Genomic DNA, 27,329 nt, shown 5'->3' with positions numbered 1-27,329 from the left:
AAACAGCTGAATGGAAGCCAGTCTCACAGAGATACAATGATGATGATGATCCAAGAAATGAAAAGATTTTTGCCTGAAGGAAGAAGGAGTTCCAGCAAGTCCAGTACTATAAATGCCCTCAACTATGCCTTGCAGTGTGTCCAGCAGGTCCAAGGTATGTGAAGAAAAAAGTTTGGAGATATAGAAACTCTACAGACATGTACAGTCTTGAATAGACATGTCTGGAAACAAATAGCATTAAAGTGAAACATTGAAGTTATCCCGCAAAAAATGAGTTTTTGCGGAAGTTTCTGCTTCTCTTCTTTTATTTCTTTTCTTCAGAGTACAGTCCCTAGTAGGTGTTCACTAGCAACTTCTTGTGTATGTTGAAAGAAATGCATCACTGTCACAAATTCAAAACTTGTTGGATAGTCTGTATCTTATGCTACTGTTTTCCATACAGACTATGAAGTAGCTTAATTGTTCTTTTGTCATCACATTCTGTCCTTTCCACTTCCTTCTGCTCATTTCCTGTGACATTAGTAGATCACTCCAGGGGTATAATCGGTATTTCGTTTTCCTTTTTCACTATGCAGACCTTCCCAATCTCACCTTGGACATCACCAAAAGGATGATAAAAGTATGAAATCTGTAAGGACTATTTTCAGCACAGTCTCTGTGCTGACTTTATTGTGTGTGTTTTGCTTTTCTCTCTCTTTTTTTTTTTATTTATTTATTAGCAAACAGTGATTTTTTCCAATCTGTGAATGACCGAAGAATGTTTCAGACACATGTGATCACATACAGCATAGACGAGCTGGTGGCAGTTGCATCTGAACACACTCCGAAAAACACTGTAAGAAATTCAGTCAAGGAATTCACTACTTGCTGTCTCCTCTGTATTTAATTGCTTTGCATCTCTTTGTGGAAATAGTGTTGTTAAATTTTTGAAGACCATTAAGCTGTAAACAGACAGGTCTTTCTATTAATAAAGGTGGATCAGGGGCATGGCTTATATATGCTGGGTCAGGATACCCAACAGGAGTAAGTGAAGGAATAACTACATTTTTTTTTCTTTGATCAAAAGTAACCATTACCTCTGTCAGAATCCTAGAGTCCTTCTGCAGCATCGTAATCTCCTGAGACCAGCTTAGCAGCATGTTTTCAAAGCTTTTCAAGTCTAGGTGCAAGGGTCTTGTCCTTAGTTTCTATTTGCAATCCTGGATCTTATTTATTTATTTATTGCAGTATGCATTATGCTTTCTGGCTCTCTTTGGAAAAAAGAGCATTTAGGTAGCGCGTTAAGGTTAAGCAGTGCCAGACACTAAATCAGAAATCCTGCAAATATATCTGAGAAGTTCCCATAATGTTTTTGCCTGTAGAATTGTGATTACTTCTGAAACTTGGAGAGAAATCTCTGTGGAGTTATAAGCAGGTGGTCTGAAAGGGGCATGCGTCTTTGGCTTCTGCTTCAGTTTGATACGTGATTTTGTGGTCTTTGTAGTGTTTGTAGGTCATGATTGTCCATGCTGCAGCACTGGAGATTTTAATTGCCCGTTTTCACAGACAGTTTTAATAGGGTGCAGACTTAAGAACATTTCTGAACTGTAGTTTCTTTCTTTTATCTTTTCAGTATGGCTGCTATGTTTTGGGAGAGATTTGCCTTTAACAATGTTTGTTTTCCAGGACACCTTTGTGGCTGTGTTTTCCTTACTTTCTGGCCGAATCGTGCACATTTCTGACCAGGCAGCATCCATTCTAAACTGTAAGAAGAAAATGCTGGATTCGTCCCGGTTTGTAGAACTGCTTGTCCCTCAGGATGTTAGTGTGTTCTACACACACACGGATCAGTCCCACTTGCCGCTTTGGAACATGGAAAATCAAACAGGTGGGACTTGGCAATGATCCTGATTGCTTTAAGTGTCTTTCTGTCTTTACAGATGCAGTGATAGTGTGGTCATTCATTTAAAATGCATATGCTAGCAGTATAGATCATACTTGTTCCTTTTTTTTTTTTAAGTTGAAAACTTGAGGTACTATGCCTAGAGTCTCCTGGTAGCTTAGCTGTTACCAAGGGTAGAAAAGGCAGATGCTTCATTTTTATAGAAGCAGAAAATTGACCTTAAAGGATAGGCTATATAAATATGAGTCTTCAGTAAAAATGCTGATGATACTGACTTTTTAGGTCTATCTGAAAAAAAAAAATCAGTTCTATCGCTGTGTTGGATGTGAATAAGTGGTGGCTTTTGAGCCATGTGTTACTTGGAAGCAATTTCAGTTTAGCTCCCATTCCAAAGCTCTGTTCTTTGTGCCCCTGGCAGTGGTACTGGTACAGCATCAGGGCTAGAAGGTCACAATTTGCCACTACAGAACGTTGTGAGCCATCAGAGCTGCTGGTGCTAATGTGCCAGCCGTGCCAGAACTTCGGGAGCAGGTCCTACCCAGCACAGCAACAGCACCCCTGCTGTTACCCTCTTACTGTGAATTATTACTCAGCTTTTGACTGTATATAGTTTTTTGGTATGGCTCATAAACCAAAAAATTTTAGCCTTTCCTGTTCAGTGGTGATGCACTGGGCATTTTCAATATCATGCTTCCTCTGAATTTAGTTACAAGCCAGTCATTTCCCCAAGAGTAAGTGGGCAGGGGAAGAGAGAGAAATATTAGAAGGAGTAGACTGTTGAACAGCTAGTTCAATAGCCAATATTAACCCTATAGCGACACTTCAGCCTTGCTCAGAAATCCTGGAGAATATAGAGTTTAAAATAGTTATTTTTAAAACGTTTCTTGTAGGCATGATTTTTCTAAAGGTTATTAACTGATAATTTCAATGTATATTCTTCTTATTAGCTTCTCCTTACGAATATGCCCAGGTGAAATCCTTTTTCTGCAGGATCAGGCAAGTACACTACTAGAGTCTTACGCTTCTGAGGGCTGGGCACAGGGAACAGGATTGGGCAGAAGCGGTGTTGCGTTGTTAGGAATGGCCAGTATAAGCTCAGGAAACCCCATTATAAAATTGACTTACTATGTTTAATAAGGGCACCCAATAGAAGATAGGATCTCTCCTTTTACAGAAGGCGTGTGCCTTCCCAGCATTGGTGGTTAAACTTGCCTGAGAACAAAAGGAAAAGTGTTCATACGTGTTTCTTCTGAACTTCTGAGCTCCCTTCAGTACCAAAGAGCAGGGGAGGAATCATCCCATCAAAATTACTGTGCCTCCTCTTAAAACTTGAGAGTGGAGGGAGAATGTTTCCATTTCTTCAGATTTTCACACAATATCTCTCCTTCCTTTGACAGATCCCTTTGATTATGTGGGCTTCATGATTTTGTTTTTTTTTTTTTCTAAAGCACATACTGGACCTACCTAGAGTTTGTGTGTGTGGTTTATCCTCTTTTTAGTATCTCAGAATTCTTTTCACTTTTTTTTTCCCAGAGCAAAGAACTGTGAAAAGTAGTTGCTATGATGCTAACCTCTCTTTAGAAACACTTTACTAAACCAAGTATGGAATAGGAAATAGCTCAAGAATATGATAATGTTCAGAACATTATCTCAAATCTGCCTGATTTGAGTAAGATACTGAAGTCCCAGGCTATGCCAGCTGAAGAAGTGCTTGCAGTAGAAACAGGGCAACTTTGATGCGGTGATTTACAAAGCCCTGGTTAACATCTCATCCAGAGTGCTGTGTACCATTAGTGCCCATCCATGTGGGAAGACAAACCTGTATGGGAACTGGAAAATCAAAGAATGACAGCTATTTCTGAACTAAGGGTAGAAAAATTTTGATTATTTAGGTCAGTGAAACAAAGCCAGAGAGGCAGAGGTCTTGCCTGGATATGGTACAGAGTAAACAGCAGACAGAAAAATATTTAGTTTAAGAACAGTAGTAGATCAAGTAAGTTGTTCTTATGAATACCTTTGAGAAATAGAAGAYTTTTTTTTAACTACTAGAGTAATGGCATTTTAGAACAGCCTTTCTATATGAATGTTGGAGGCAAAACACCTGTTGGGTGTTAAGGAGGATGAGATCAGTCTACAGTGGTATGTTGCCCAGCAATTGCAAGGGATTTACTTAGGACGTCAGAAGGTTCTCTCTGATCATCCAATTCTGTGTGTTTTGCATAATTTCTTAGCATATCTTCTCTGCACTGGGCTTTTGGCATTGGAGTCTCGACACTGGTGCGTTAATCGTTTTTACTCTTCCTCAGGCCTGGTAAAGATCAAGAACAAGAAGCACATTGTTATCCCTTCCGAATCACCCCGTACTTGGTCCATGTATGCACTTCTGCCCACATGGATGCAGAGTCCTGCTGTTTAGCTTTGGCTGAGAAAATTCACTCTGGATATGAAGGCAAGTCAGGAATGCCCAGTAAGAAACAAGCCAATAAGAGATAATGCCCAGWATAGGAAGGTTAGTGGCTCTGGCAAGAGCTTTCTGGTTTGCTTGTGTGCACACACATGTATGTAGTATAGATGAGCCTCCTTTCCTGGATCCCAGTATTTGGCTGCTTCCCACAGTTTGTTCTGGGAAGTGGGGGAGGCAGTAATTGGGAAAAATCGGTATCACCTGGTAGCTTGTAAAGTTCCTTCGTGTTACTAGTCAGAAAGCAGTGAAAAATTCAGATGCTCAGGAGTCCCTACTATAGTATCATGAGCAAAAGTAACAGCTGGATTTTCTATCTTAACGATGCATATTTTGTGTTTTAATAATTTTTTTATTGACTAGCTCCTCGAATTCCTTTGGAAAAAAGAATCTTCACCACCACTCACAACCCAGGATGTGTTTTTCTGGAGATAGATGACAGGTAAGAATTAGGTTTTGTGTATGGAGAGGTAGTAAAAAGTTCTGTGATGCTGCCACTGGAGACACAAGTAAAGCAAATGAACTAAGCAATTTGCACTAGTTAATTTAATCAATGATAATGTACTTGTTTTTCAGAGCAGTGCCTCTGTTGGGTTACTTGCCTCAGGATTTAATTGGAACATCCATACTGATGTATCTGCACCCAGAAGATCGTCCTTTGATGATTGCTGTTCACCAGAAAAGTAAGTACCGATAACGTACCACAAACTTCTCTTTTCAGCATTTTTCTGTTACCATATTGTGTGGCATATGACCGATCTACAGCCTGGACAAAAATAAACTAAAACAATGAGTTTGGGATCAAAGCAAATTGTAAATCAATGTTTTGAAGAGCCCCACTCATTAACACTTTTGTTTCGACTACTGTGTCACAATGTTAATTAAACCTTGTCTCCTTTTTTTTTCCTGTTGTTCTTTGGGTTTTTTTGTTTGTGTGTTTGTTCAGTCCTGAAGTTTGCTGGCCAGCCTCCTTTTGAACATTCACCCATTAGATTTTGTACACAAAATGGAGATTATGTCATGCTGGATACCAGCTGGTCTAGTTTCGTGAATCCGTGGAGTAGGAAAGTAGTGTTCATCATTGGCCGACACAAAGTCCGAGCGTAAGTCAACTTTTTTTTTTTTTTAAAGCATATGTGTACACACATTGTAAATGTTTGAGCAAATGTCTGAACTAAAATACAGAGTTGTTCCTCTTCAGTTCCCAAGAGATATGGAAATATAGCTGCCTGATACGTCTGTCTAAGCTGGTGTCTCTTATAGGAAATGTCCTCTGGGATGTATCTTGATTTGGAAAAAAGGTCTTTCATTCAAGATTTTCTGGGGTTTTAATTTGCCTTTCAAGTGAAGGAGACAGGGGAGTAKATGTTTTTTGAACTTTCTGAGGCCACTGTGCTGGTCTAGTGGCTTCCCTCAATTCTGAGGCTTCACATGAAGCACTGCTCTTGCATCACGGTCCCGCAACCCCAGCACTCTTGGCTGCGGAACAGATGTCTTCCCTTCATGTTGATTCATAGAATCAAATCCCAGTGGAGAACATAATTGAAGATCAAACAATTTGTTTTGTGGCTTTGCTGTGGCTCATAAATGGAATCAAATAGCTTGATTCCATTTCCTTTTGAGGAAGGTAGTAGTAGCTGTTTCCTAAGTCCTTATCTTCAAGAGAGCATTATTAAGAAATGGGAGCTCAGTCACTTCTGCTAGTAGCATTCCTAATTTATTCTTTTTATTAAAATATCAATGCATATTTTAAAGAGGAAGACTTATCTTTTTCTAACTGTTCTAACTCTGTTTATAGCCACTTTTTCTTCATCAAATTATAAATAATAATGAATTTTTTTTGACTTTCTGTAGAAGCCCTTTGAACGAAGATGTTTTTGCTGAGAGAAGTAAAGAAATGRGCATCGTTGAGAAAGAGATACAAGAATTGCAAGGACAAATTTACAAGCTTCTCCTCCAGGTAAAATTTCCAAATACTTATTTGCCTTCTGAGTGAGAGGCTAAGAAAGAGTGAGGCTTGATAGCAAACTAGTAGCTAACAAATCTCTTGTACAAAGTCTGAAGAAAAATTATTGGAGAGTTGAAGGATAATTATCTTCTGTTATGACTGGATATGGACTTGTGTGCCATCATTAAAAGTAAGATTCTGGCTAGCGCACCTGATTGGAAAAATGACCTGGACATATTTTCCAAGTCTTTATGTTGAAGGATAAATTGACATCCCAAAGCAGCTTTCAGTGTGGCAGAGAATGTTTCCCTAGAATGATAAAACCCAAAATAATACCAASTTCTCACTAATTTATTTTTCATTTCTTTAAAACTGTCTGTCTTCCAAGTATGTCACTCTGTTTCCCTTCTTTGTAATCTCTAAAAGAATTAATTTTTATTTTTCCCCTTTTTACAGCCAGTTCATAGCAATGTTTCTAGTGGTTATGGAAGCCTTGGTAGCAATGGCTCTTATGAACACTATGTCAGCATGACATCTTCAAGTGACTCCACTGGGAACTGTGCAGAGGAGATGCAAGAACCAGTAAGTCTGTAACCATGGCATTGCCTGCATCATAGAAAAAATATAGTGCATGTGTGTATGTTATATTTTCCTGACTAAAACAAGGAAATAATTATTACAGTGGTGCACAAAGGTAAATTGCTCAGATATCAACACTCTTAAAGAGTGACAAGACTTGGAGGGAAAAAAGTGGAAGCCCCATACAATTAAAAAGAGTGATTGATCGATGTTGAGGATGCATAGCATCTTTTTGGTCAGGTTTTTTTTGGTCTTCTCTGTTGATTTAAAAAGGAGACTAGAGATGCATTGTAGAATCTTAATGGAGACAGTGGAAACAATCCTGTCTTAAAGCAGGCATTGCAGTTACCCACTTCCCTTGTGAAGCTCTTGGGTGAGTCATCAGCTTATATCATCTCTTAAGGCCTGCAGTGGTATAGAAACATTAAAATGTTGAGACTGAGCTTTAGCATAATTAATTAAATTGATTGTGATAATTGCATTCATTAAAGTTACAGATACCACTAGATACCAGGCCTAGACTACCAGTCTATTCCCTTTCAGTTTGGAGAATACAGTAACCCAAGTCTTAATGGTGTCTTAGGAYATCCTTTTGTTTATTCTGACTTCACATTTTTGTATATTTCAAGATGACATTGCAACAGGTATGTGCAGATGTCAACCGAATAAAGAGTTTGGGACAACAGCTGTATATTGCATCATGGAGCAAGCCACAGAATGGAAGTGAGCAGGCTACAAATTCAGAAACACTAGGAGGTGAGTTAGTGTGATGATAATCCTGAAGTTATGCAAACTCCTGTAGATTGGCAGCCATGACTTTAGCCACTTGCTGTTACACTGAAGCTGTTCAGCTCTTAGCTAAGACTTAGGATTGGCAAGTGGCAATTCTTACTGGCAAAAATAATAAATAAGATAAATGAATGCAGCAGCTCCAATAACTTTTAACCATTCACTTAGGTATGGAGAAAGTCATCTGCCTTTTTTTTTCTGTAAGTCAATACACTTAAAGAAAAAAAAAAGAAAATAACATATTTAAAACATTTGTTCTAGTCAATTTAAGTCTATTGTGGAAGCTTCCTTTATTTGCTTTTGCGAACATTGGTCTCAAAAATAGCCATAGCCCATAGATTGAAAAACATTGCTCACTTACCACTGAAGTAGTGATTGAGTTATTATGTACTTAATAATGTGCTAATGCAGATAATTTCTGGTCCGTGCCTGTCACAAATATATAAAGAGAAAATAGATGCTTCCCCAAACTCCAGAGAAATCAGGGCTAATTTCTTTTTTTTTTTTTCCCCAGGAAAAAGGCACACTGCTTCCTGTTTTCTCCAGGCGTTGAGAACTGATAGCACTGAAGAGCCAGATAATGCATTTTACGATGGTTCAAAGAAGAATCCACATGTTCCCTTGTATCAGCAGATCAATTGTGTTGATAGTATCATCAGGTAATATAAACTATGAAGTGATTGTAGTGATAAGATTGAGACTAATTAGAAGAAGGTAGCTTTCTAAACAATTTGCATCCATCTAACCTGTCTGGGTTTTGAGTTGTGAGATAAATTTGGAAGTGTTTAGAATGTTGCCTGTATAATGGATAGTAATAGGATTCTCTTCACATTTCTCAAGAAAATTGAATACGACCAAAAAAATCTTATTACATTAATGAAAATGTTAGTATTGTATTTTCTGATCAAAAGTTTTTTATGACTATATGCAAACTTAAACACCATCCTCAAAGGTGTGTAATGATTGAAAAATACTTGATAATACAATACTTAACTGCATTCAAATAAAATGCATTATACTACTGGTTATTTAGAAGTGTAAAGGAAAAAAAAGTTGTTAAAAATCAAGGCCGAATCCAAATTCAGAAACTTAATTTGCTTTGTTAGGTAACAGAAGCTTTTGCTACTGCAGTGAAACATATAAAACTATATGGTGCCTGAATTTTGTGCTTTCCTTTTGTGGAAAGAGACTGCAGCTAAATTCTAATTTTGGTCTTGGGCAGACGCCCTCAGTAGCCCTAATATTTTGGAAGAACTAAAGAGTGTTTTCACTGTGTTTTTCTCCTGTTCAATTTGAGGTATGTATGCCTTTCAAACAGAAAATGTAATTGTATCAATAACAAAAAAAAAGGGTTGTTCCCAACAACTGTGTGTTTGAGGTAAGAAGCCAAGAAGCTTTAAAATATCTTAATCTATTTAGCCCTGAAGCTAAGTATCCAATAAGGAGCCATGGCAGCTTGGTTACTTGATTACTTAATTATGTAGCAGCGAAGTATTTGGGGCCCAAGATGCTGTTTGTAACTACTGAATTTGTCTACTGGTCACTTCACTGTTGACCAGTTTAAGAGAATTATGATTGGCATAATACTTTATGTCTCCCTGACATGTGGTTCGTGAACATCTGAATAAAACAGAAAGTTGATACAATTTATAGAATGTTGGGATTTTAACCTTGTATACAATGCCTGTTTTGTGGGGTTTTTTTTTATGTAATTGATTTTATTTAAATTGGTTTTATTTGAAATATTTCTTGGAAGCAGCTGCATGTCCAGACCTTCTATAGCAAATTTAAAATACTATATAACAGTATCTGGATTTTCATTTTGGATTTTTTAAATGTCTTTCTCTCCAAACTGAAAAAAACGCACAGCAGGGAGAGCTGCTTGCGGTATCCTTATATTTCAGATATCTAGAGAGCTGCAGTATTCCAGCTTTGAAAAGGAAATGTATATCTACAAATACATCATTATCATCATCTTCAGAAGGTAACAAGCGAGCCCACCAAAACCAGAATGAAATCAAGGGATTGGAAGGTAAGATGAAGTTTATTAACAATCATAATGGAAACATTTTGTTAGCCCAGCATTTTTTTTTATATGCCATATGTTCCAAGCTTTCAGTCTCTTTTTTAATCACTGAGCCACACTAACAGCAGAAATATTTTGATTACAAGTGCTGTCTGCTTCCTTTGCCCAGGTCTTACAATTAAACATAAACTCACATGTGACTCAACTCTTTGAATTTAGTTTGCATTAAAACAACTCTTGTTTGTTATTGCCAAATGAACTTTCTGTTGCTCACTTGTTTTATGTCATGATTATAAAGTGTGTGTTAACGTTACCATCATATGGAAATTTTACTCATTTGTCTACAAAACTTTTTTCTTTAATGGACTGTGTAGGAGTGATTGTTTCTAGACCAGGCAGTCATGATGAATTTAGAAGTATCTGTAGTGCTTTGAATGAAATCTTYTGTAGAAATCTTGTCACTTAACAGTAGATACTGCTATTCTTTCATCAGTTAGTTCCCAGACTCCAATATCTGCTGAGCTGGAAAAGACTCCGAAAGAGCAGCCAGCCATAAGCATGGTGCRAGCCCCTCTGGTAGACCTGGCTCTGCCTGACAAGGCTCCAAGTGTGGTGTCCATCACCAGCCAGTGCAGTTACAGCAGCACGATAGTGCATGTGCCTCCCCCGGAATCAGGTACTCTTCACTTGCAAAACATTAAGTGGAACACATTGATGTTTACATTTAAAGATGTTTCCAGACTGAAATACAGTGTGAAGGCTTTCTCAACTTCATATATGCTCTCATGAATATAAACTCCAAAGTATAATTCAACTGTTTCTTCATTTTAATGTAGAAGAAGGACAAAAATGTGATTATGTAACTGCTGTTGGGCTAAGAAAAGTGTGAAGAAAGAAGTGCTTCCATAACTTAAAGTTATGTATGATTTTTTCCTGACTATACAAAGTAATTTGTTCAGTTGATGCTGATGCAACTGTATTTGAGTGGAGAGGGCGTAGCTGCTTCTGCTCAGTAGCTCAGACAGGATGGCTTTCTGTAACAGGGAAAGAACAAAGCAGGAATAATTGAATAATTTCTTTTTTTGTCTCTCTAAAGAAGTGACTGCAATGGAGGATGCTGCCGTTGGAAGTGAACACACCGAGCTGCCTCCTGTGAACGCTCAGAGTCTYGTTACGGTTCCGGAGGAATTAAAGTCAGTTGGTTTAACCAAAGAGACATTGTCTGCCCACACTCAGAAGGAGGAGCAGGACTACGTTGACAAGTTCCGCCAGAAGATCTTGCTCTCTCCATTTAGGACTTATCTCCAACAGGGGAGCAGAAGTAACAATGGACATTCCTGTGGTCAAGGTAGGCAGCAGTTTTGCGAAATAAATTGCTGAACGTGGAAGTCTCCTTTGTGTAATGTAGYGAGTATCTTCCTATGGCTGCAGACTGAAGGCTTTCCTAGAGCTGCCAAGACTTGACTACAGCATTTCTCACCAGAAGGGCCTGCTCCATCTTGAATGTTGGCATCCTGAAGTCAACACACACAGCACTTGATTACTGCAGTAAATTCTGCAAGTCTCAAGTAGTTTAAAGCCTCCGTTTTAAGGAATGTAAAAGATCTGTKCAGGATAAGCCAAAATGGTCAATTAGAAACTGATTATATGAAGGAAAATAACATGGACATGTCAGCAAAGACATCACTGTGGAGAAGAATTATCCAGCAGAAAGTCCACTCTCTGAAATAGCTATTCTCTCTCAATTATCTATAAATCTCTCCCTCTCCCTTTTGCTTTTTTCCATACATCTGTCATATCAATGAATGTATCTACTTTTTCATTTTAGGAGATTGCTCTTCAAAGCAGATGAGCTCAGCTAGCTGGAAAAGAGGCAAACATGGAAAATTCAAGCGACAGAAACCTCGGAGACAGTCCTCAGATACCCATTCTTCTAATAAAAACAGAAATAGTCTTCCATGTGAGAAGAGAACAATTCAGAAAGAGCCGTTCTCTCCCAGGGAAGTGTCCTATTCCAATACAAATGCATTTCCTCCAATGGGATTTCCAGTCTATTCTGATACGTTGGTCAGTTTTCCAGCCTCTCCTGCAGGAGAACTTTCCCTCAACTCCCTAAAACCTGAGCCCATGTCATCATCCCAACTATGTTGTSAAGCACAGTCATTCCCAACGTTTTCTGCCCCAAACATAGGCATGTTTATGGATATATTTTTTCATAGYTTCCCCATTCCTCAGATGCCTCAGTTTGGCTTTCTTCCTACCCCTCAATATATTTATCCCTCCTCTTCATACTCATGCACTACACAACCTGCAGCTCCCCCTCCCTGTAATTCTTCAGCATTAGCTCTGAGCTCTGGACATCAGCCCTTTCCAGCCTCTCCTGCCTTGTCCACTGAAAGAAAGCAAGAGGACCACGGTGATGAGGCCGCACTGTTCAGTAGCTCACGGAGCAGCTCCCCACTTCAGCTGAACTTGCTTCAAGAAGAGCTGCCAAGACCTATGGAGCTTCCCGTTAGAAACTGTGCTAAAGCACACGTGGAGGCAAAATGCGTAAGTAACAGGTTTTTGGTGTAGAAGAGGAACCCCAATTTCCACGTTTGGTTGTTAAAAGCAGTAATACGATCTGTGTTTCAGGATCACTAGAGGGTTTTGCAGGTTGTATTTTGTTTGCTAGCTTCTTTTTCCAGTGGCTATGCTCTGTCAGCTGCAGGATACAAATAGCACAAGAGATGAAGCTGCTTATATTTGACCCCAGGGGATCTTGTGGCAGTACAATGTTGGCACATAGTAAATGCCTCAAACGTGAAATCTTTTGGTCTAGCAAACTCAGCATTTTGATATCAGATGGGCTTTTTTGCATGTTGAACTTRATTAGGGCTGCAGTTTGGGTGTCCTTTTTCACCCAGCCCCACAGTCTCTGTGGAGAACCAAAGCCAAGGGAAGTTTTTTTTTTCTTTTTTCTTTTTTTTTCTCTAATTACTCCCTCTGTCTCCCAGGGATACAGCTAATGAACGAAGAACAGGGATCCGTGTGGGTCGGTTTCCATACATGGGCATAGAAAAGGCCTCTCCAACTTCCGCGGTAAACTCAGAGGCAGGAATCTGATCTCTGCAGGCAAGGAAAAAAATGTTGGCTCCTGAACCCAGATTGAGCTGGAAAGGCTGGATCAGCTGAAACTGCAGGGTAGGGTCCTGAGGGGGAGTGGTGTACCTATACCAGCTGAAGCAGTGAGCTTCGCCTAGTAAAGCGGGGATGATTATTCCATTTTCCCTGTAGTGCACCAGTGCTGGATGAGTGTGGCTGTCTCATGCCATCCAACAGACTATGAAGGAAGCTGACTCTTGCTCTTTTATCAGCAGACAGTCTTGACTTAATACGAAAATACAGTATTTTGAAAGAAACACAGTGGGGAAGAGAGCAGTGAAAGGAGTCCAGAGCAGGATTGGCTACACGCATGGAGAGCGTTATTCTTTATTCTAGATGGCCATTTATTTTCAGAGCTATAAATTCCAAAGCCATTGAACTGAAAATGATCCATTTCATTGATCTGAAAACTTAGTTGGCATAGGACAAATTCACTGAATGCATTAACTTCCTTTTTCAATGTAAAAATAACTTCCATGGATGTGTTTGTTTTGACTCTGTTTCCAGGACAGTGATCCAGAAACTAGTGGTAATAGTGGTAGCCTCTGTCCTAGTGAATTCACTGACCTCTTAATGCATGAAGACTCCCAGTCTGGTACTGGTTCAGCAGCATCGGGCAGTATATCAGCTGTATCTAGTTCTTTAGGCTGTGGTTCCAATGAGGCTTCTGGTTGTGGTGCAGGTAAGGAAGTTTGAGATTGGGATGTTTGCTGCTTTGATGCTAGCTGGCTTGTGTTGGTGGTTAATATTGAATACTGTAAATAGGAACAGGAAATCCCAGTAAGAGGCTCTGTAGTCTTTTATCTTTCATGAGCTTTCAGTATTTGAAGCCAGTGTGCTTCAGTGAATGTACTTAGGAATTTAGTAAAGCACTCTTTTAACCTGTAACTCACCCTTTTTCATTTTGCTCATTAACACTTCATTATCTGCATTAGGTACCACCTTTCATCTTATTTGAGGGAGGTTAAGCCTACCTAGAGCAGAGCCTCCTGGAACAGTAGCAGAGATGTTTGAAGAAGAGCAAACAGTACTTGGGAGATCTTGAGTTACTTCATAGATTACACTGAGCCTTTAAATTCTCAAATTGTGGTAATTGCTTACCAGAGCAATCATTTGTGTTCATATTATAGACCTAGCTGACATGAGCACATTGTTAATTTTATTAGTTGYGCTGGACTTTTAAGTTTTTTTAGGCATCTGATTGCATTTTTCATGGTCATTCCCAGCAGGTAGTGGGAAAAGCAGCAAGTACTGTGTCAGTCATGATTCTTCTGAAGCTTCCAASGAGAAGAAAAATCAGGAAGCAGAAGAAAAAGGAACTCCTCGTAAATCTAGATGTGATTCAGCATGGGTGATGGTGGATCACACACCTGAGCAGTTTCTGATGACCTATCAAATGCCTAACAGGTAAGAAAACATAAACTGATTCTAACATGGAAATTGGAGTCTAAGCATAGGCAAGAAACTATAGGAGACTTCTTACTACCTCCTGATTTGAAGTAGGATGCCTGCTCACAATTTATGACTGGGATTAAGGATGTTTATGTAATGGCAAAATCATTTTTATATTTTTCCAGAATCCCCCCAAAATAAGATACCATAGATTATGTCAGGTAAGATGGACAAAGTGGTGTGTCATACATAAATATTTCAGTCAGCTTCAAAGATCATCGCTTGCTTAGAGGATTTGTTTTAATGAGATTCATGAAAAAAGTAAGGGTCAGTAGTTGTCAGAAAAATGTTGAAAGAAGCCTTATAAAGCAAATAAGATGTGACAAACTGTAGCTGCTTTTTAACGACTAATGCTGCCTGGGCTCCAAGCTTGGAGACAAGTGAAGGGCTTCTCCCAGYGTGAATCTATGGGTGCCTTGCTACACCTAGTGCAGCTGCATTCACAAGTGTCTGTTTGCAGAATTAAAGAGGAAGTTTTAAAGGAGGACCTGGAGAAGTTGATAGTCATGCAAAAGCAGCAGCCTTGGTTTACTGAGGGACAAAAGAAAGAACTGGCCGAGGTGCATTCATGGATCCGGACCCAGACTGTCCCACAACAAATCAACACCCAAGTAAGGARTCATGAAAGGAATTAGCGTATTTATGCCTTGGCTTATTTATGCCGGAGGCAGTGTTATTTCTAAACAATGTATTTTTCTAGAGCTGGGATCACAGATGATTACTCTTAAGTGAATATAATAATGAARTGAGCTTGGGGATCCTGGCCAGATAAGGAATCCCAAAATACAGCTGTTTGCACTGTATTTGTAAAATATGCAAGTCCTGTGTGGGAGTCGCTCGGAGTAAAGTTCTATCAGTCACACTGTTGAATGAGAATGTGTCTAGACAGAGCTCTCACTGTCTGTATACAACAGCGTGTTACCTGTTGGTGTTATGTATCTTGCCCTTTTTTTGTAAGGGTGACTTCTGAGACAATTGAATAATAAGCCACAGTGTGGAAAGTTAGTGAAGATGAGAGCAGGAGTGTTTAGTGCATCGAAAGATACTCATAATCACAGAGGAATTTCAGACAGAGATGAAGAAACATGTAACAGGCTTTTACTAGTAACAATTTTAGAGTCTTATGCATGATTATTATCTTTATCAGAAATGCTTCTTGGGCAATCAACTAAAATATTTCTGATTTGTATTAGTGTGTGTATTAGTGTGTGTGCTTCCCACARACACTTAGGGTGCTTATCTTATATTTTGAGCATTTGAATAAAGTATTAAAGTGCACAGATGCCATGGAAAAGAAAGGATTAAGGTGCAATTAGCTCTGTAGAGGCCTTGTGATCCGTAATGACTCATTACAGAGATATTTAAAAAAAAAAAAAAAGTGGAATGTTTTCATCCAGTTATGTAGTAGAAAAATCTAATGTTTATTACAGCACAACATGCTCTGCATGCTCAATTTTTGAAATGTGAAAAAAAAAAAAAAAAAAAAGTGGAATGTTTTCATCCAGTTATGTAGTAGAAAAATCTAATGTTTATTACAGCACAACATGCTCTGCATGCTCAATTTTTGAAATGTGACATTCAAAGCTGTTGTATTTCTTCTTAGGGCAGAAAAAATGCTAGAGATCTATGTTCTTGGCACTGCAACAAGAAAACTGTTTTTCACTTTCTTAATATCTTGTTGATAAAAATCACGTGTGTCCTAGTGTACTTAGCACCATGTGTTGGATTCAAAAATAGTTTCCCTTGCTCTTCAGAGAAGTTGCAATATWTGCATCGTGTTATATAAGAAGGATGAAAATGAGTATACAAATAGTTATATTTGTCATCTAGGGTCAGGATACTATTCTTGACCCATAAATAACTTTCTACAGAATAGTGAGAACAAATACACTAGGCGACGTTTCCATTCTGGGTTGTCATTTTGTGACTCCTCTTTGCAATTAGAAATCATTAACGTGTCATGTGAAATACAACAGGAAAGCAGAAAGCAGAAAGAAATGCAGGACTTTTAATAGCTCTTTTATTTTTTCCTATTAAGCCATTGCCAAAGAAAAAGAAAAAAACAGTCAAGACTTTCAAATTTTTAGTGCTGTCTTTTTGTTCAACATTGTTGATGTTCAGACTGCAAAACAAGTTTTTATTTATAAAGCCTTAAGAGGATCGTGCTTGTAAAACTGAAACATAATCTTTCATATTAAAGGAAATAATGYACCTTTTCATTTCAAAACTAAGTAACTAAAGGACTCATTTCTGGAATAAGCTGAGTTGGAGGTGCAAGTATCTGCCTCTGAAAAAAAGATACCTGCAGAATCTCTGTCCTTAAAGTGATTGCAGACAGTTGTGAGATTTAAAGAGATAATATTTTACATTACCCTTACGCTCGTAAAAGGAGAATTTAACTGGTTATGTTCTTGTTCCTTTTTAAAGKGCTGTGTTACATGTGACATGAGGGAAAAGAGTCATGAGGCTGCAATGGCTGATGACCATATGGACAAAAAGGAAAAATCACCTCYGCTCTTGCAAAGCTGAAGACATCAGCACCTGTGTCAGTAAAACTACCTGGTATCATTTCCACTCTCTTTTCCTCTGGCTTCGCTACATAGGAGCAGTGGATCTATCCAAATGTCTTTTCCCAAACATGAGTATGAATGTGAAACTGTCTTCGTTAACACCGCACACTCAACATTATTTTGAAGACACTGACTGGGAGGTTATTTCTTTTCCTGACCTCAAAAACTTGACACAGAATGGGGTGTGTTGTAACTCTCTATTTTTCTCATCRCTGAGTGATCAAAAGGCTTTTTTCTTAACCTGTCAGGTAAGAGTATGAAAAGATGCACTATAAGAACCTACGTTGATGTAGCCCTAACAGAGCAGAGTACATTTATGCTCCAGGAAGATAAATGTGCTTTGTAGTATTGAATCCCTATACCACGGAATGCTCTTCATTGTTATTATTTCTTCAGCGTTCGAAGGTCCAAGCTGAACATCTGACTACTCTGAAGCTCTCAAAATGTCAGTAACTGCTTCTAAAGTGCAGTAGGCTGATTTATGAGCAACTGAAAATTGACCAAGTTATTTTGCAGCAAAATGCCTTTTTTCAACTTGTGCCCATCAAAAAAATAAACTCAACTGAGAAGTTATTTCTTATGTTTTGTATTAAGTATATTCATACCTAATTGTTTCATAGCTTTTGCCTTTAAAAGTATGCCTCTCAGGAACGGTTTTTGAAATTGAGGTAATTGGTTTGCAAATGCATTTGAGCTTAAATGTTAATTTCTCCATTTTGTTTTCCATTGCATAGTATTGATGCTAAAAAAAATAGATTGAACTTAATTTCTTCTGCTTTCTTGAGAAGTCACATATTACAGAGACATTGGAGACAAGCTTTGACATAAAATTGCTTAGAGGTTTTGCTCTAAAACACGTAAGATGCTTATGTATGTGTTTTCTTTCCTTAAGTAGGAAACTTCTTAACCATCTTTCTGTCAACTTAAGTTGATGCAATTGAATCCATTGTATTTAGATGCACTTAAAGGGACTGCTTTAATACATCTTGAGATTTCATGAAAGACTTTAATTTGGACATTCCAAACTAGGGTAGCGGTTGCCTTCCAAATAGTTTAGAAGTATAAGCTGGAAAGGAAGTTTAAAAACCAGCTCTCTTATTGTATGCTTTCCAATGGATGTTTCTGGAGCGGGGAGAAAATGACATGGTTTACAATGTCTCAGCAGTCATACGTGTCATCCTGTTTATCAAAGAATTAGATTTGCTTCCAAATGGTAAGTACCTAATGCTTGAATTGTACTTTTCATTTGTAGACTTGTAAATATGTCAGAAAGATGGCTAGGAATTGTTATCCGTGTTGTATGAAACGAGGTGGATGCCTAATGGACTTGCACAGATGCATACCCGCAATTCATACCAAATGAACAGAAATCAGGAATATTTAGTCACTGTATCCTGATCTCTTTGCTACAGTTGTTCAAGTCTCTGATCTCTCTGATGTCCATAGAAACATAATCATAGTAATCAACATAATCAGCTAGGCCATGTGTATAGTGCTGGGAGCATTATGCCCTGTSACTACATGTAATGTCGAGTCACTCTTCTAGGAGTTTAAATTCAGAGATCCTGGCTAAATCTCAGGTGCACGATTCCTTGTCTGGGGCTGCGCTAGATGTGGCTTGCAGCAGTAATCGTGTGGCAGAGGAATGCGAGAGGAATSAAGAGGTGAAATAATGCTCTCCGGGATTATGAAACTGAAATACATGCCCAAGAGGGCACGCATTCCTGAATGCAAACCCAGATTTAGGACAAAAACCTGCTTCCCAGGCAGCGCCTCGTCCTACTGAAACCACCATGTCTTGCAATCGTATGCCTTATCAAACCTTCTAGACTTCTTACAAACTTTGTTTCCATAGATTTGGAAATTGATCATTTTCACTGGAGTTTATGTTAATTTTCCAGTGTTCATCGTTCATCAGAGTAGTTTTATGCGAGATCCAGTTCTGATCTGAAAGACTAAGTACTAGAGCTGGGTTTGCACACTTCAGTTTAGCTTATAGGGCTCCATTTTGCCTGCTGTAATGAAAATGTTGTGAATGGTTTAGAGTTTCTTAGGTAGTCACTTTTTCTAATGTTCTAGAAGTAGTGATYGAAGGGAAAATACCCAGGGATACCCGAGGACAGTAATAGTGCAGTTATTACCCGCTGTGGGGATGTCAGCACCTTGGAAATTCTTGGTGGGTTTGACTAGCAACKTTTTGTTCTTCTGTACTCATAAATGTATGCTTGTTTTTAAAAAGGAATGAGTTGGTGTGCAGATGCTTTGATGGCATTGCTGTGAACAGGAAGGACCCCACTTGATATCAGCAGCATGTGATTTAAAAATTCTCTGAGTAAGAAGTGTGTTGCTAAGCTTATTCTTCAGCTGAATTAAATTTCAAATTGCAATTTGAATGTTTTTTTAATATCAGTTGGTAGGATTATTTTGTTGAAATAACTTTCAGCTGCAGTTGAATTTACAGTTTAAATTTTAAATGTGTATTTTAAAGGAGACTCTGTTTTTTGGGGTTTTTTTTTTTTATAAATAAAGCCAGATACGCTGTGTGAAGAACTGTTTGAAGTGTGTGTTTACTTTTGCTCTTTGGTGATTGTAGACTTTTAGCAAAATACTTCTTGAAGCTTCTGATTGTAATCGGGTGTTGAGGTAGTGGCTGCATTGAGAACAGCCGCCTCGGTGCCGTTCTTTCCTGTGCCACGGATTTAATTCAAGGCCTGGCCCTAGAAGATGATGAGCAGCCTGGCCTGCAGGCCTCTCCGCCTGTCTTTGGAACCGTTCTTTGCCCTTCTTTGACAGTCCASCCTTCCAGTCTCTGGCTTATAGAAGAGGAGAAATATCTCAGAGGTGAAAATTGGCATGTTCTGTTACAGCAGGRGTTTAGATGTGGATCACATTTTCTTGACTGCATCCTTATTGCCTGAGGTCCCTCTTCATTCCTTTATTCTCCTATTTAAATGGATAGAGAACCTCTGACTATTTCTAATATGCTTTCAATTTTATTCATTGCCTTTTTATTTGTGCTTGCTTTGTACTTGCTCGATCTGACTTCCAAATAGGATTAAAGCAATTTGTCCAGTCTTCATAAATTCTACACTTTCCTGTTATGGAATTAATCTGTTTTAGATGACTCTTCATTTAGATAAGTTTGGAGGGGTGTATTTTGGGTTTTTTTCACTTATTTTTGTTGACTGATGTAGCAGGAAAGGAGGGATTTCTAGACAGGCATTGACTTGCTGTACTGTTTAAGGAGAAGATAAATGTTCAGAAGGTTTCAAATGACTGCAGAGTACATCCATCTGCTCCACGTTTTTAAGGACATTTTTCTTCGTTATAGCTGGTTTTATCTGTCTGACAGTTTATGTGACATGAACAAGCCTGTAGTCTTTGTTCGAGTAGCACAGTCAGATTTATGATGCGTGTTGTTGAGATGAATCTGTGCGTCACTGTTAGATATGGTTTTAATTCAAGCTTTCTGTGAACCTTAATTGGTGTGCACAAACATATATTGAACAAGGAAGGACTCTACAGCTTGAACTACTTGTTCATGTCATCCAGATTCCTGTTTCCTAAAGACAGTTTCTGAACCTTTAGCTATATTCATTGCAGGACGTGGCAGGAGCTGGCTGGGTTTGCGGGAAGCATACTGGTTCCTAAGAGCACAARGGGGTTCAATTAGGAGCCTTTTTGCAAGAGCCGTTGAAATTCCTTGCGCCCAAGTTCTCTGAAAAGCAGTTTTCTTGTTCCACRTCAGTCTTAAGACTGTAGCTGGCTCAGGCACAGAGAGTTGAAGATGAAATGTCATGGTTGTTGAGTGCTCAAGCAGGGGCAAGCTTACCCTAGTAGTGCTCATGCATTCAGGTACCACCCTCACATGTCTCTATGTGCAGCCACACAAGTACTGGTCACACAGTCCTAGGATCTCTTGATGATAATCAGATAGTGCATAAAGCTTGTCTTGCRCACAGGCAATCCTGCTGTTTCAGGCAGCTGGGGACTAATCAAAGTGCCCAAAGAAAAATACTTGGTTAATCTTTCTTTGAGTGACCCAAGCCAAGAGAAGCAACTATCCCTCTCCAGGGGCAGTGCTAGCAGCTGCTTGATTCCTGGCATGTGCTTATTGTTTTCATGGTGCCTTAGAGATGGGACAGGAGACGAGGCACCATTAAACTGTAATTCTTAGTGGCTCAGCATCATATGAGAATGTGACGGTATCCTTCCTTTCTGGTACGTTAACTTAAATTGAGTGACCAGGGAGCAAAGAGGAAAGTCCTCTCTGGACCTGGATGTGCTTGAGATATCGCTCTTGGAAGTGTCACTCCATGGGAATCCTGCCTCTGCTGCCTGAGTTGTTTCCATACTCCATATTTATAATTTTTTGTCAAAGAAAATACCAGTTGCACATAAAATATTTGCAAAACATCAAGAATTTATTCATTTTCAAGTAGCATGGAGTGTAAAGTTATTTGTCATTGTGTTTCTTCATTCTGATTTTAGATCAAGCAAATCTATATACATGTTTACAGGCATCTGTATAAATTAAGCAACCAAAGTCTGGAAGAGTTTGTTCTCCTGGTTACACACAGTATTTCCAGAAGCACTCGGAGAGATTCCCACGTTTCTTGTACTGTTTCCTGTCCTTGGTCAACAAGCGGCCCAGCAAAGCAATTCGAGGGTGGCTTCCGAAGGGAGTCTGAGGTCAAGCAACATGAGACAGGTTATTGTTGGGTGGTGAATGTGGCCCCTGGCTCGTCATGGGGTCCCCTATACTGTCTGTGGAGGAGAGACTTCCCCTGGCACACAAATGTTCAGATGATGTGCTAAAGCTCATCCAGCTCGTCTGCCTCTGGACTTCGTTTAGCAGACTAGCAAGGAAGAACAATGCATCTGCATTTACCTGATGGTGAACGGTAACAAATCTGATAATAGTGTGGAGCCCATGCTCTAATGAGGAAACATGGCCAACAGCAGAGAGACTGGGTGAAGCCTGCTGAAGCTGGAAACCAGCCTTTGTTTAGAGGGTATTTTGTGGGGGGAAAGAATACTTGGGATTTTTAGAATGAAATATTTTGCATTAATACATGTATTTTTTTAATTATATATGGTTCTTACTGATTTTCTAGATCTGATTTACTGCTTACTTTACTGTTAGGTGATTCCAACTTCCTGAACTCCATGACATGCTTTAATCTGCACTGTTTATGAAGTATGTGGATCTTCTGGTAACACATCTGTGTTCTGGTAACACATCTGTGTAGTTTAAAACATTGGCTCTTAATTACAGGGGTGGTCTTTTACTTACCTCTTTATTGCTTTCCCCTGGGCTGTAGCTGCTGCGACTAAGGCCTGGGAGAGGGAGACATAATGCAAGGTTTTGTCATTAATAAACTCTGAGCTTACACCAGTCGTGCATGTGTAAAAAAAAAAAACGCACTTTTTAAGAGATAGGTTATATGATATTTGCATTGCCTGCTACTTCCTTTTAGGTCTCTGCCCTATCCAAACGGCTGCTGTGTCTAAAGGAGAAGTGATCTAACAGCAGGTGCTGCTCAGTAAAACTTCCCCCCAAGATGTCCTGCTTCAGGCTCCCGCCCCCCGGGATGTGCAGCTTCCCTTGAGTTTCTAATGTCTAATGAGTGTCTCCTCTTCGTAGCTTGAGGCGCCACTGGTTAGACAGGTACCATTGCAGACAAGTTTGGTCACCCCATTTGATTTTTGTCCCAAGATGCTTCGTATTTCAAGTGGGAAGATATTTCTGTTTGACAGTGAAGAGCTTTTGTGCGGGCATAGGAAGCCGCTCCAAGCTGCATGTGTCTCTTGCATGTAGAGGTTCTGTTAACCAACACGGAACCTTTTCTGGRTGATACTGAGCTGCAAACAGCTGCTCAGCAGATTTCCCAAGGGGTCTAGTTAACCGACAGCTGGGTTTTTCCTGCACATGGTATTGTATTTTCGTAAATATGACAATATTTGTGAAATACTGAGTTGGGGCAATACATCTGTGGCTGTTGGACATGCATCGCATGAAGTTGCTGCTGTAAAGCCTCACCTGCTTTGTTGTCTTCAGCTGGAGTGCCCAGGAGCCCTGGCAGGAACTGGAGCAGGGAAGCGCTCCCTGGGCTACCCACCCGCTCCGGATTCAACCTGGAATCTTCACTGGCTGTGCATGGAAGATAATGTAAAGAGGCATATGGTAAGAGCCTTTTGCTTTAGATTTTTTTTTTTTTCCCTCATCTTAAATGTTTTCTGATCAGGCCTGTTTGCACTATATGCTGAAGACTATCATGAAATCACTGGTCACCATATCATTATTTAATGAAAGTAAAAAACTTTTGATTTTTTTTTTCCTTCCAAAGCTTGGAATAAAGATGTCTTCCTGATGTTAGTCTCCCCAGATCTTGTTTATCTGGTAGACCTTTCTGTTAAGCTTCGTAGTCAAGGTGTATTAATCTGCTGTAATTTCCAAGTATGCAATATAACAGAGAAAAAAAACAGGTGCAGGAAATCTTAAAATAGATTTTTGACTACTGTGCTTCCCAATGCATCTTTACCGTCTCTCTCATTCAAAGGATATCTGTACTGGTCTATTATTACTCTAGTCTGAAACGACAGATTGCTAATACCTGATGGAGTTAATTTGTATGTGCATAGAGAGAGTAATTTATCGTTGTGTGGCCAGCCCATATTCTCAAGGCACATTGCCAATAGAAGCCCTTATTGGTGTTCTGTGCGAGCTAACTAAAGTCTTTATAATCTGAGCTCTAAATTACATCTTTGCTAATAAATAGCAGACATTCCAAATAGTGGACAGACATTCCAAATAGTGGACAGAAGGAGCTATTATGAAATTCTGTTTGCATAGATTAGGATAATTTGTAGTTATGTTTTCAGATAATACTACATATTACTACATTTCAGATAATACTACTAATATTACAGAGTTTTAGCAGCCCTTACTTGTGAGRGTGAATTAGACTGCATGAGAGGAATTGCACAAGAAAATATACTATTGAAAAAATAATTTTATGACACTTCAGAAACTTGTTCTGAAGACACCTGTAAACCTTGGACCTCAATTCATGTTACTTTCTCAGCTGAACAAAAGGACCGTTGTAGATTGCAATGGGAATTTCACTGTAAGTCTCTGAGTAAGAAATAATGCAACTTCCCTGTGCTCTCTGAAGACAAWTCATGTGTCTGTCTTTATATATGTCTTCTTTTTAATRCGGGGCGGGGTTACTGGGCAACTTAACTTTAAAATAATAATAAAAAATCTTTATTAAAAGAGTCCTACTTTTGTTGTATTGAGCATAAGGACTCTATTAGCAAGGAAGATTTAATAACTCTGATGGATGTCTTCAAACAAATGCATTATATATAAATGGTTAGAGACAGACTGTTTGCCCTATAATGTGATAGATATTACCAGTAATGAGTCATGGCTGCCAGTAAATGCAAGTTAAGTAGTGGAAATTTTGAGAAGACACAGCCTTAGTGAGCACAGGATTTAAGAAGCAAACTAGGGACCACTGATACCAGTAAGCCTGTGCAATATCTCTCTTACCAGCAAAGCAAGTTATCTCACACCCTTTTCCCTTTTGGCTCTCTGAGAGAATTTAGTTTTGGATTTGCCTGTTCTTTCAAAACTCACTTCACAAAACTAGTCCACCACGTGTAATTTCTAATGATAATAGCCCTCTGGATTCCTGTGCATTTCCACAGAGGGGTTGCAGTCTTGACTGTAAAGTATCATTTCCAACTTTGAGAGCAGTAGAGATTTATTATTTCACTGATTAAATGGAATCTGTGTTATTGCAAGCAAATAATATTCTCGGTGCATAGCTATTTTTGCAGCATAAGGTAGACTGACCTGTTCTTGATCTCTAAGTCGGATTGTATTAATCTTTGTTGTAGGTTTCTCCTTTTTTAATGATAACTTAAGTAAAATATAGGTCCTTTTAAAGTGTAGTAAGAGGGAAAACTGTACAGACAGGTTTTCTTAAACTGTCTTATATATATTAATGCTGCCTCAAAGACAGCTATTCAGAGGCATATGCAGTGCCGCAAAGCTCAGCTACCTTGTATCCTGGGTTTCAGAACAGCAATAGGAAATATTTAGGGTGCCCAGCCTCCCAGTTCTATAATGCTAGCACAAACCAATAAGATCATTAGTGCTGCTGGTGCTCTGAAGCCATACAGATTCTGCTCTTCCAACAACTGATGAACATAGATAAAAGTGCCTTCTGAAACAATATCTGCTTTTTCTTTCAGCATTGTACCCCCTTGCATGGGGAATGCTTTCTTACCCCATTCCCTGCTAAGCTTTACACCCATAAAAACAGAAGGCTTACCTGAGAGCTGATAGGACATCTCACTGGCGTTGATGATGGGAGCAGATAAGAGAGGACAGGAGAAGCTGATGATAATGAGACAGCAGAATACAAGCTTATGCATCATTGCTGTGTTGAATATATTTCGTCTTTGTCAACCCTGTAACTCAGAACTTGTGTCTGACTGGTGCCTCTGCTCCCAGTTTCACCCGTTATATAGCCGCTCATGACCTCATAAATATCATTATGTCCCCCCCCCCTTTCAAAAAAAAATGCAATGAATTTATTGCCCATTGATTCTAAATGGAAACCACTTTGCATTGATGTAATTTTTCAAGGTAACAGTTCATAGACAATAAATTTACTGTCTTATTGCTTGGTGTACGAAATGGATATTATATCAAACCCCGCACAGTAAAGTTTATAAATCTAGCATTAAAAAAAAAAAAAAAAAAGTAACTTGCAGTTATAAATCATGAGTTAGTGAAAGGGTCAGACATTGGTTGAAATGACCAAGGCACTAAGACAGGTGATATATGAGCCTTAGCAGGCTTGACGCAAAGCATCTGATATGAAATGCACTTTTTTTTTCCTCTCCCTTTCGTGAGATGGATGGATGTGTTGTTATGTTGAGCTTGGGATATTTGTGCCAGAAGAACTAAAGGAGAGAAGGGAGTTAAAATGTATAGTTAATTAACAACAACAACAAAAATGGACTTTTTATCTTTTCTTTCTGTCTCTCCTTCTCTTTTTTTTTCCTTTCTTTCTCTCTTGTAATTTTTCTTGTAGCATTTTACATCTATTTATTTGAGAAGGCCTCTTTCAATGTAGCCCTAGAGAATTGTCTTGGCAGAGAAAAGTACAGCTTCCATCTGGAGACTTGCTTGRTGTGTATAAACTGCCTTGATCAGTGTTAAACTTGGTCCTCGCTGGACTGGAAGACCCTTTGCACTTCCACTTGTCTGCTCTGTCATCCATTTGCTTTTTGCTTTTCTTTGGTGCTAACATAAAAACTGCCCTGTATAATGTGTAATCTCATCACTTCAGTCTTTTTTTTCCACTCTCCGTGTTTTATGTATTTGTTCCTTATAATTTCTCTTTTTACCTCAAAGAGCAAGAACTTACTGGACTGCATGCGCATCTTCTTTCTGTATGAAGCATCACACTCAACTGTATACAGATAGTTTAAATTTTAAGAATGCATGTTTATGATTTTTTTTTCCTTTAGGTGATAAAAAAGGTGAGTCATGCTCAGGTTGATAATAAATAGAAGTTCAGGAACTTTTTTCTCCACTCCTGAATCAAACTTTTATGCACTCAAATGCTGTTCAAAATACTATGAGACTCATATATAAAAAACCCACCTTTCCCTGATTCTTTCTATCCTGAAGTTGATGAAAAAGTCAAAAGAACTTCTGCGCAGAATTAAGAATTAATCTATTTTATGTGCTCCATTCCCTGTGCTCCTCTCTGAGAGAAGTAAGGAGYTAGAGAGGAATTCTCTCTTCTCATCTGAGTCATGCAACTCTTCATTCCAAAGCTGCAGATAGTAATTAGGTCTGATTTGCTGCATGATCTCACTGTTGGTGCTGGGTACTTGGCACAAAACTTCTCCTTCAGTGTACTATCAATGACAATGGCATCATCAATATTTGCTGAGTGCATCCTCCAAGGAAAGCTAATGAAGCACTCTTCACAAGTGCCTTGTGTCCTTTGTCTTCTCACCAGTAAGACTCAGCCTCTTAGAGCGATCATGAAGTGCGTCATGTAGAAGTTTGGCACCGTGCCCCCAGCTTATTGCCTTTGCTCAGATTTGAAGTTGTCACTTAGTCTTTCCTCCACTGAAATGTCAAAGGCATTTTCCTCAGGGGACAGTGCATACGTCATGATGCAAAGCAAAGAAACAACTCATCCTAAACAAAGGTTCAAATCCCTGAATTCATGGGTGAGAGAGGTAGATGTGACTTGCACTTTCAAAACTTGGGAAATGATTTGCAAAAAAAAAAACACAAAACAAAACTTTAAAAAATGTATTTTTCTCTGTTCTGGTCAACAGTTCTGGTAAAATTTAAGTCTTATCTATACTAATAGAAGTTGTTTCAAGGATAGTGCTTTAGTTTAAGATAGGATAGTTCAGAGAGATAAGTGAGCAAA

The 27,329-nt window shown here is 38.9% G+C and overlaps 2 protein-coding genes across 2 annotated transcripts; one reads left to right on the top strand and one right to left on the bottom strand.

The window, feature by feature from the left end:
• On the top strand, positions 1-22,050 carry PER3 (period circadian regulator 3). Its single transcript, XM_026051004.1, has 20 exons — positions 1-154; positions 720-835; positions 1,666-1,867; positions 2,830-2,878; positions 4,189-4,331; positions 4,707-4,785; positions 4,920-5,026; positions 5,290-5,446; positions 6,198-6,303; positions 6,748-6,873; positions 7,500-7,626; positions 8,174-8,318; positions 9,564-9,691; positions 10,179-10,361; positions 10,782-11,033; positions 11,514-12,235; positions 13,337-13,511; positions 14,056-14,236; positions 14,742-14,892; positions 21,998-22,050. Exons 1-20 carry the CDS (start codon positions 37-39, stop codon positions 22,013-22,015), a joined length of 3,285 nt encoding a protein of 1,094 aa, XP_025906789.1. The 5' UTR covers positions 1-36; the 3' UTR covers positions 22,016-22,050.
• On the bottom strand, positions 21,296-25,364 carry UTS2 (urotensin 2). The gene is made up of 4 exons (XM_026051005.1): positions 25,197-25,364; positions 22,895-23,005; positions 22,148-22,191; positions 21,296-21,538 (listed from the first exon to the last, which is right to left on the bottom strand). Exons 1-4 carry the CDS (start codon positions 25,300-25,302, stop codon positions 21,422-21,424), a joined length of 378 nt encoding a protein of 125 aa, XP_025906790.1. The 5' UTR covers positions 25,303-25,364; the 3' UTR covers positions 21,296-21,421.
• Between the last annotated feature and the right edge of the window lie 1,965 nt (positions 25,365-27,329).

This window comes from Nothoprocta perdicaria, unplaced genomic scaffold, assembly GCF_003342845.1.
Source record: "Nothoprocta perdicaria isolate Ctin4 unplaced genomic scaffold, notPer1 scaffold_72, whole genome shotgun sequence".
NCBI lineage: Eukaryota > Metazoa > Chordata > Aves > Tinamiformes > Tinamidae > Nothoprocta > Nothoprocta perdicaria.
This window is presented reverse-complemented; position numbering and strand designations above follow the sequence as displayed.

Coding starts and splice junctions, on each gene's coding strand:
- UTS2 (XM_026051005.1), bottom strand. CDS start 25,302: ATGATGCATAAGCTTGTATTCTGCTGTCTCATTATCATCAGCTTCTCC. Junction 23,006..25,196: donor GATGTCCTATCAGCTCTCAG/GTAAGCCTTCTG, acceptor TTCCATGCACAG/CCAGTGAAGATTCCAGGTTG. Junction 22,192..22,894: donor AGCTGAAGACAACAAAGCAG/GTGAGGCTTTAC, acceptor TCCCTCTCCCAG/GCCTTAGTCGCAGCAGCTAC.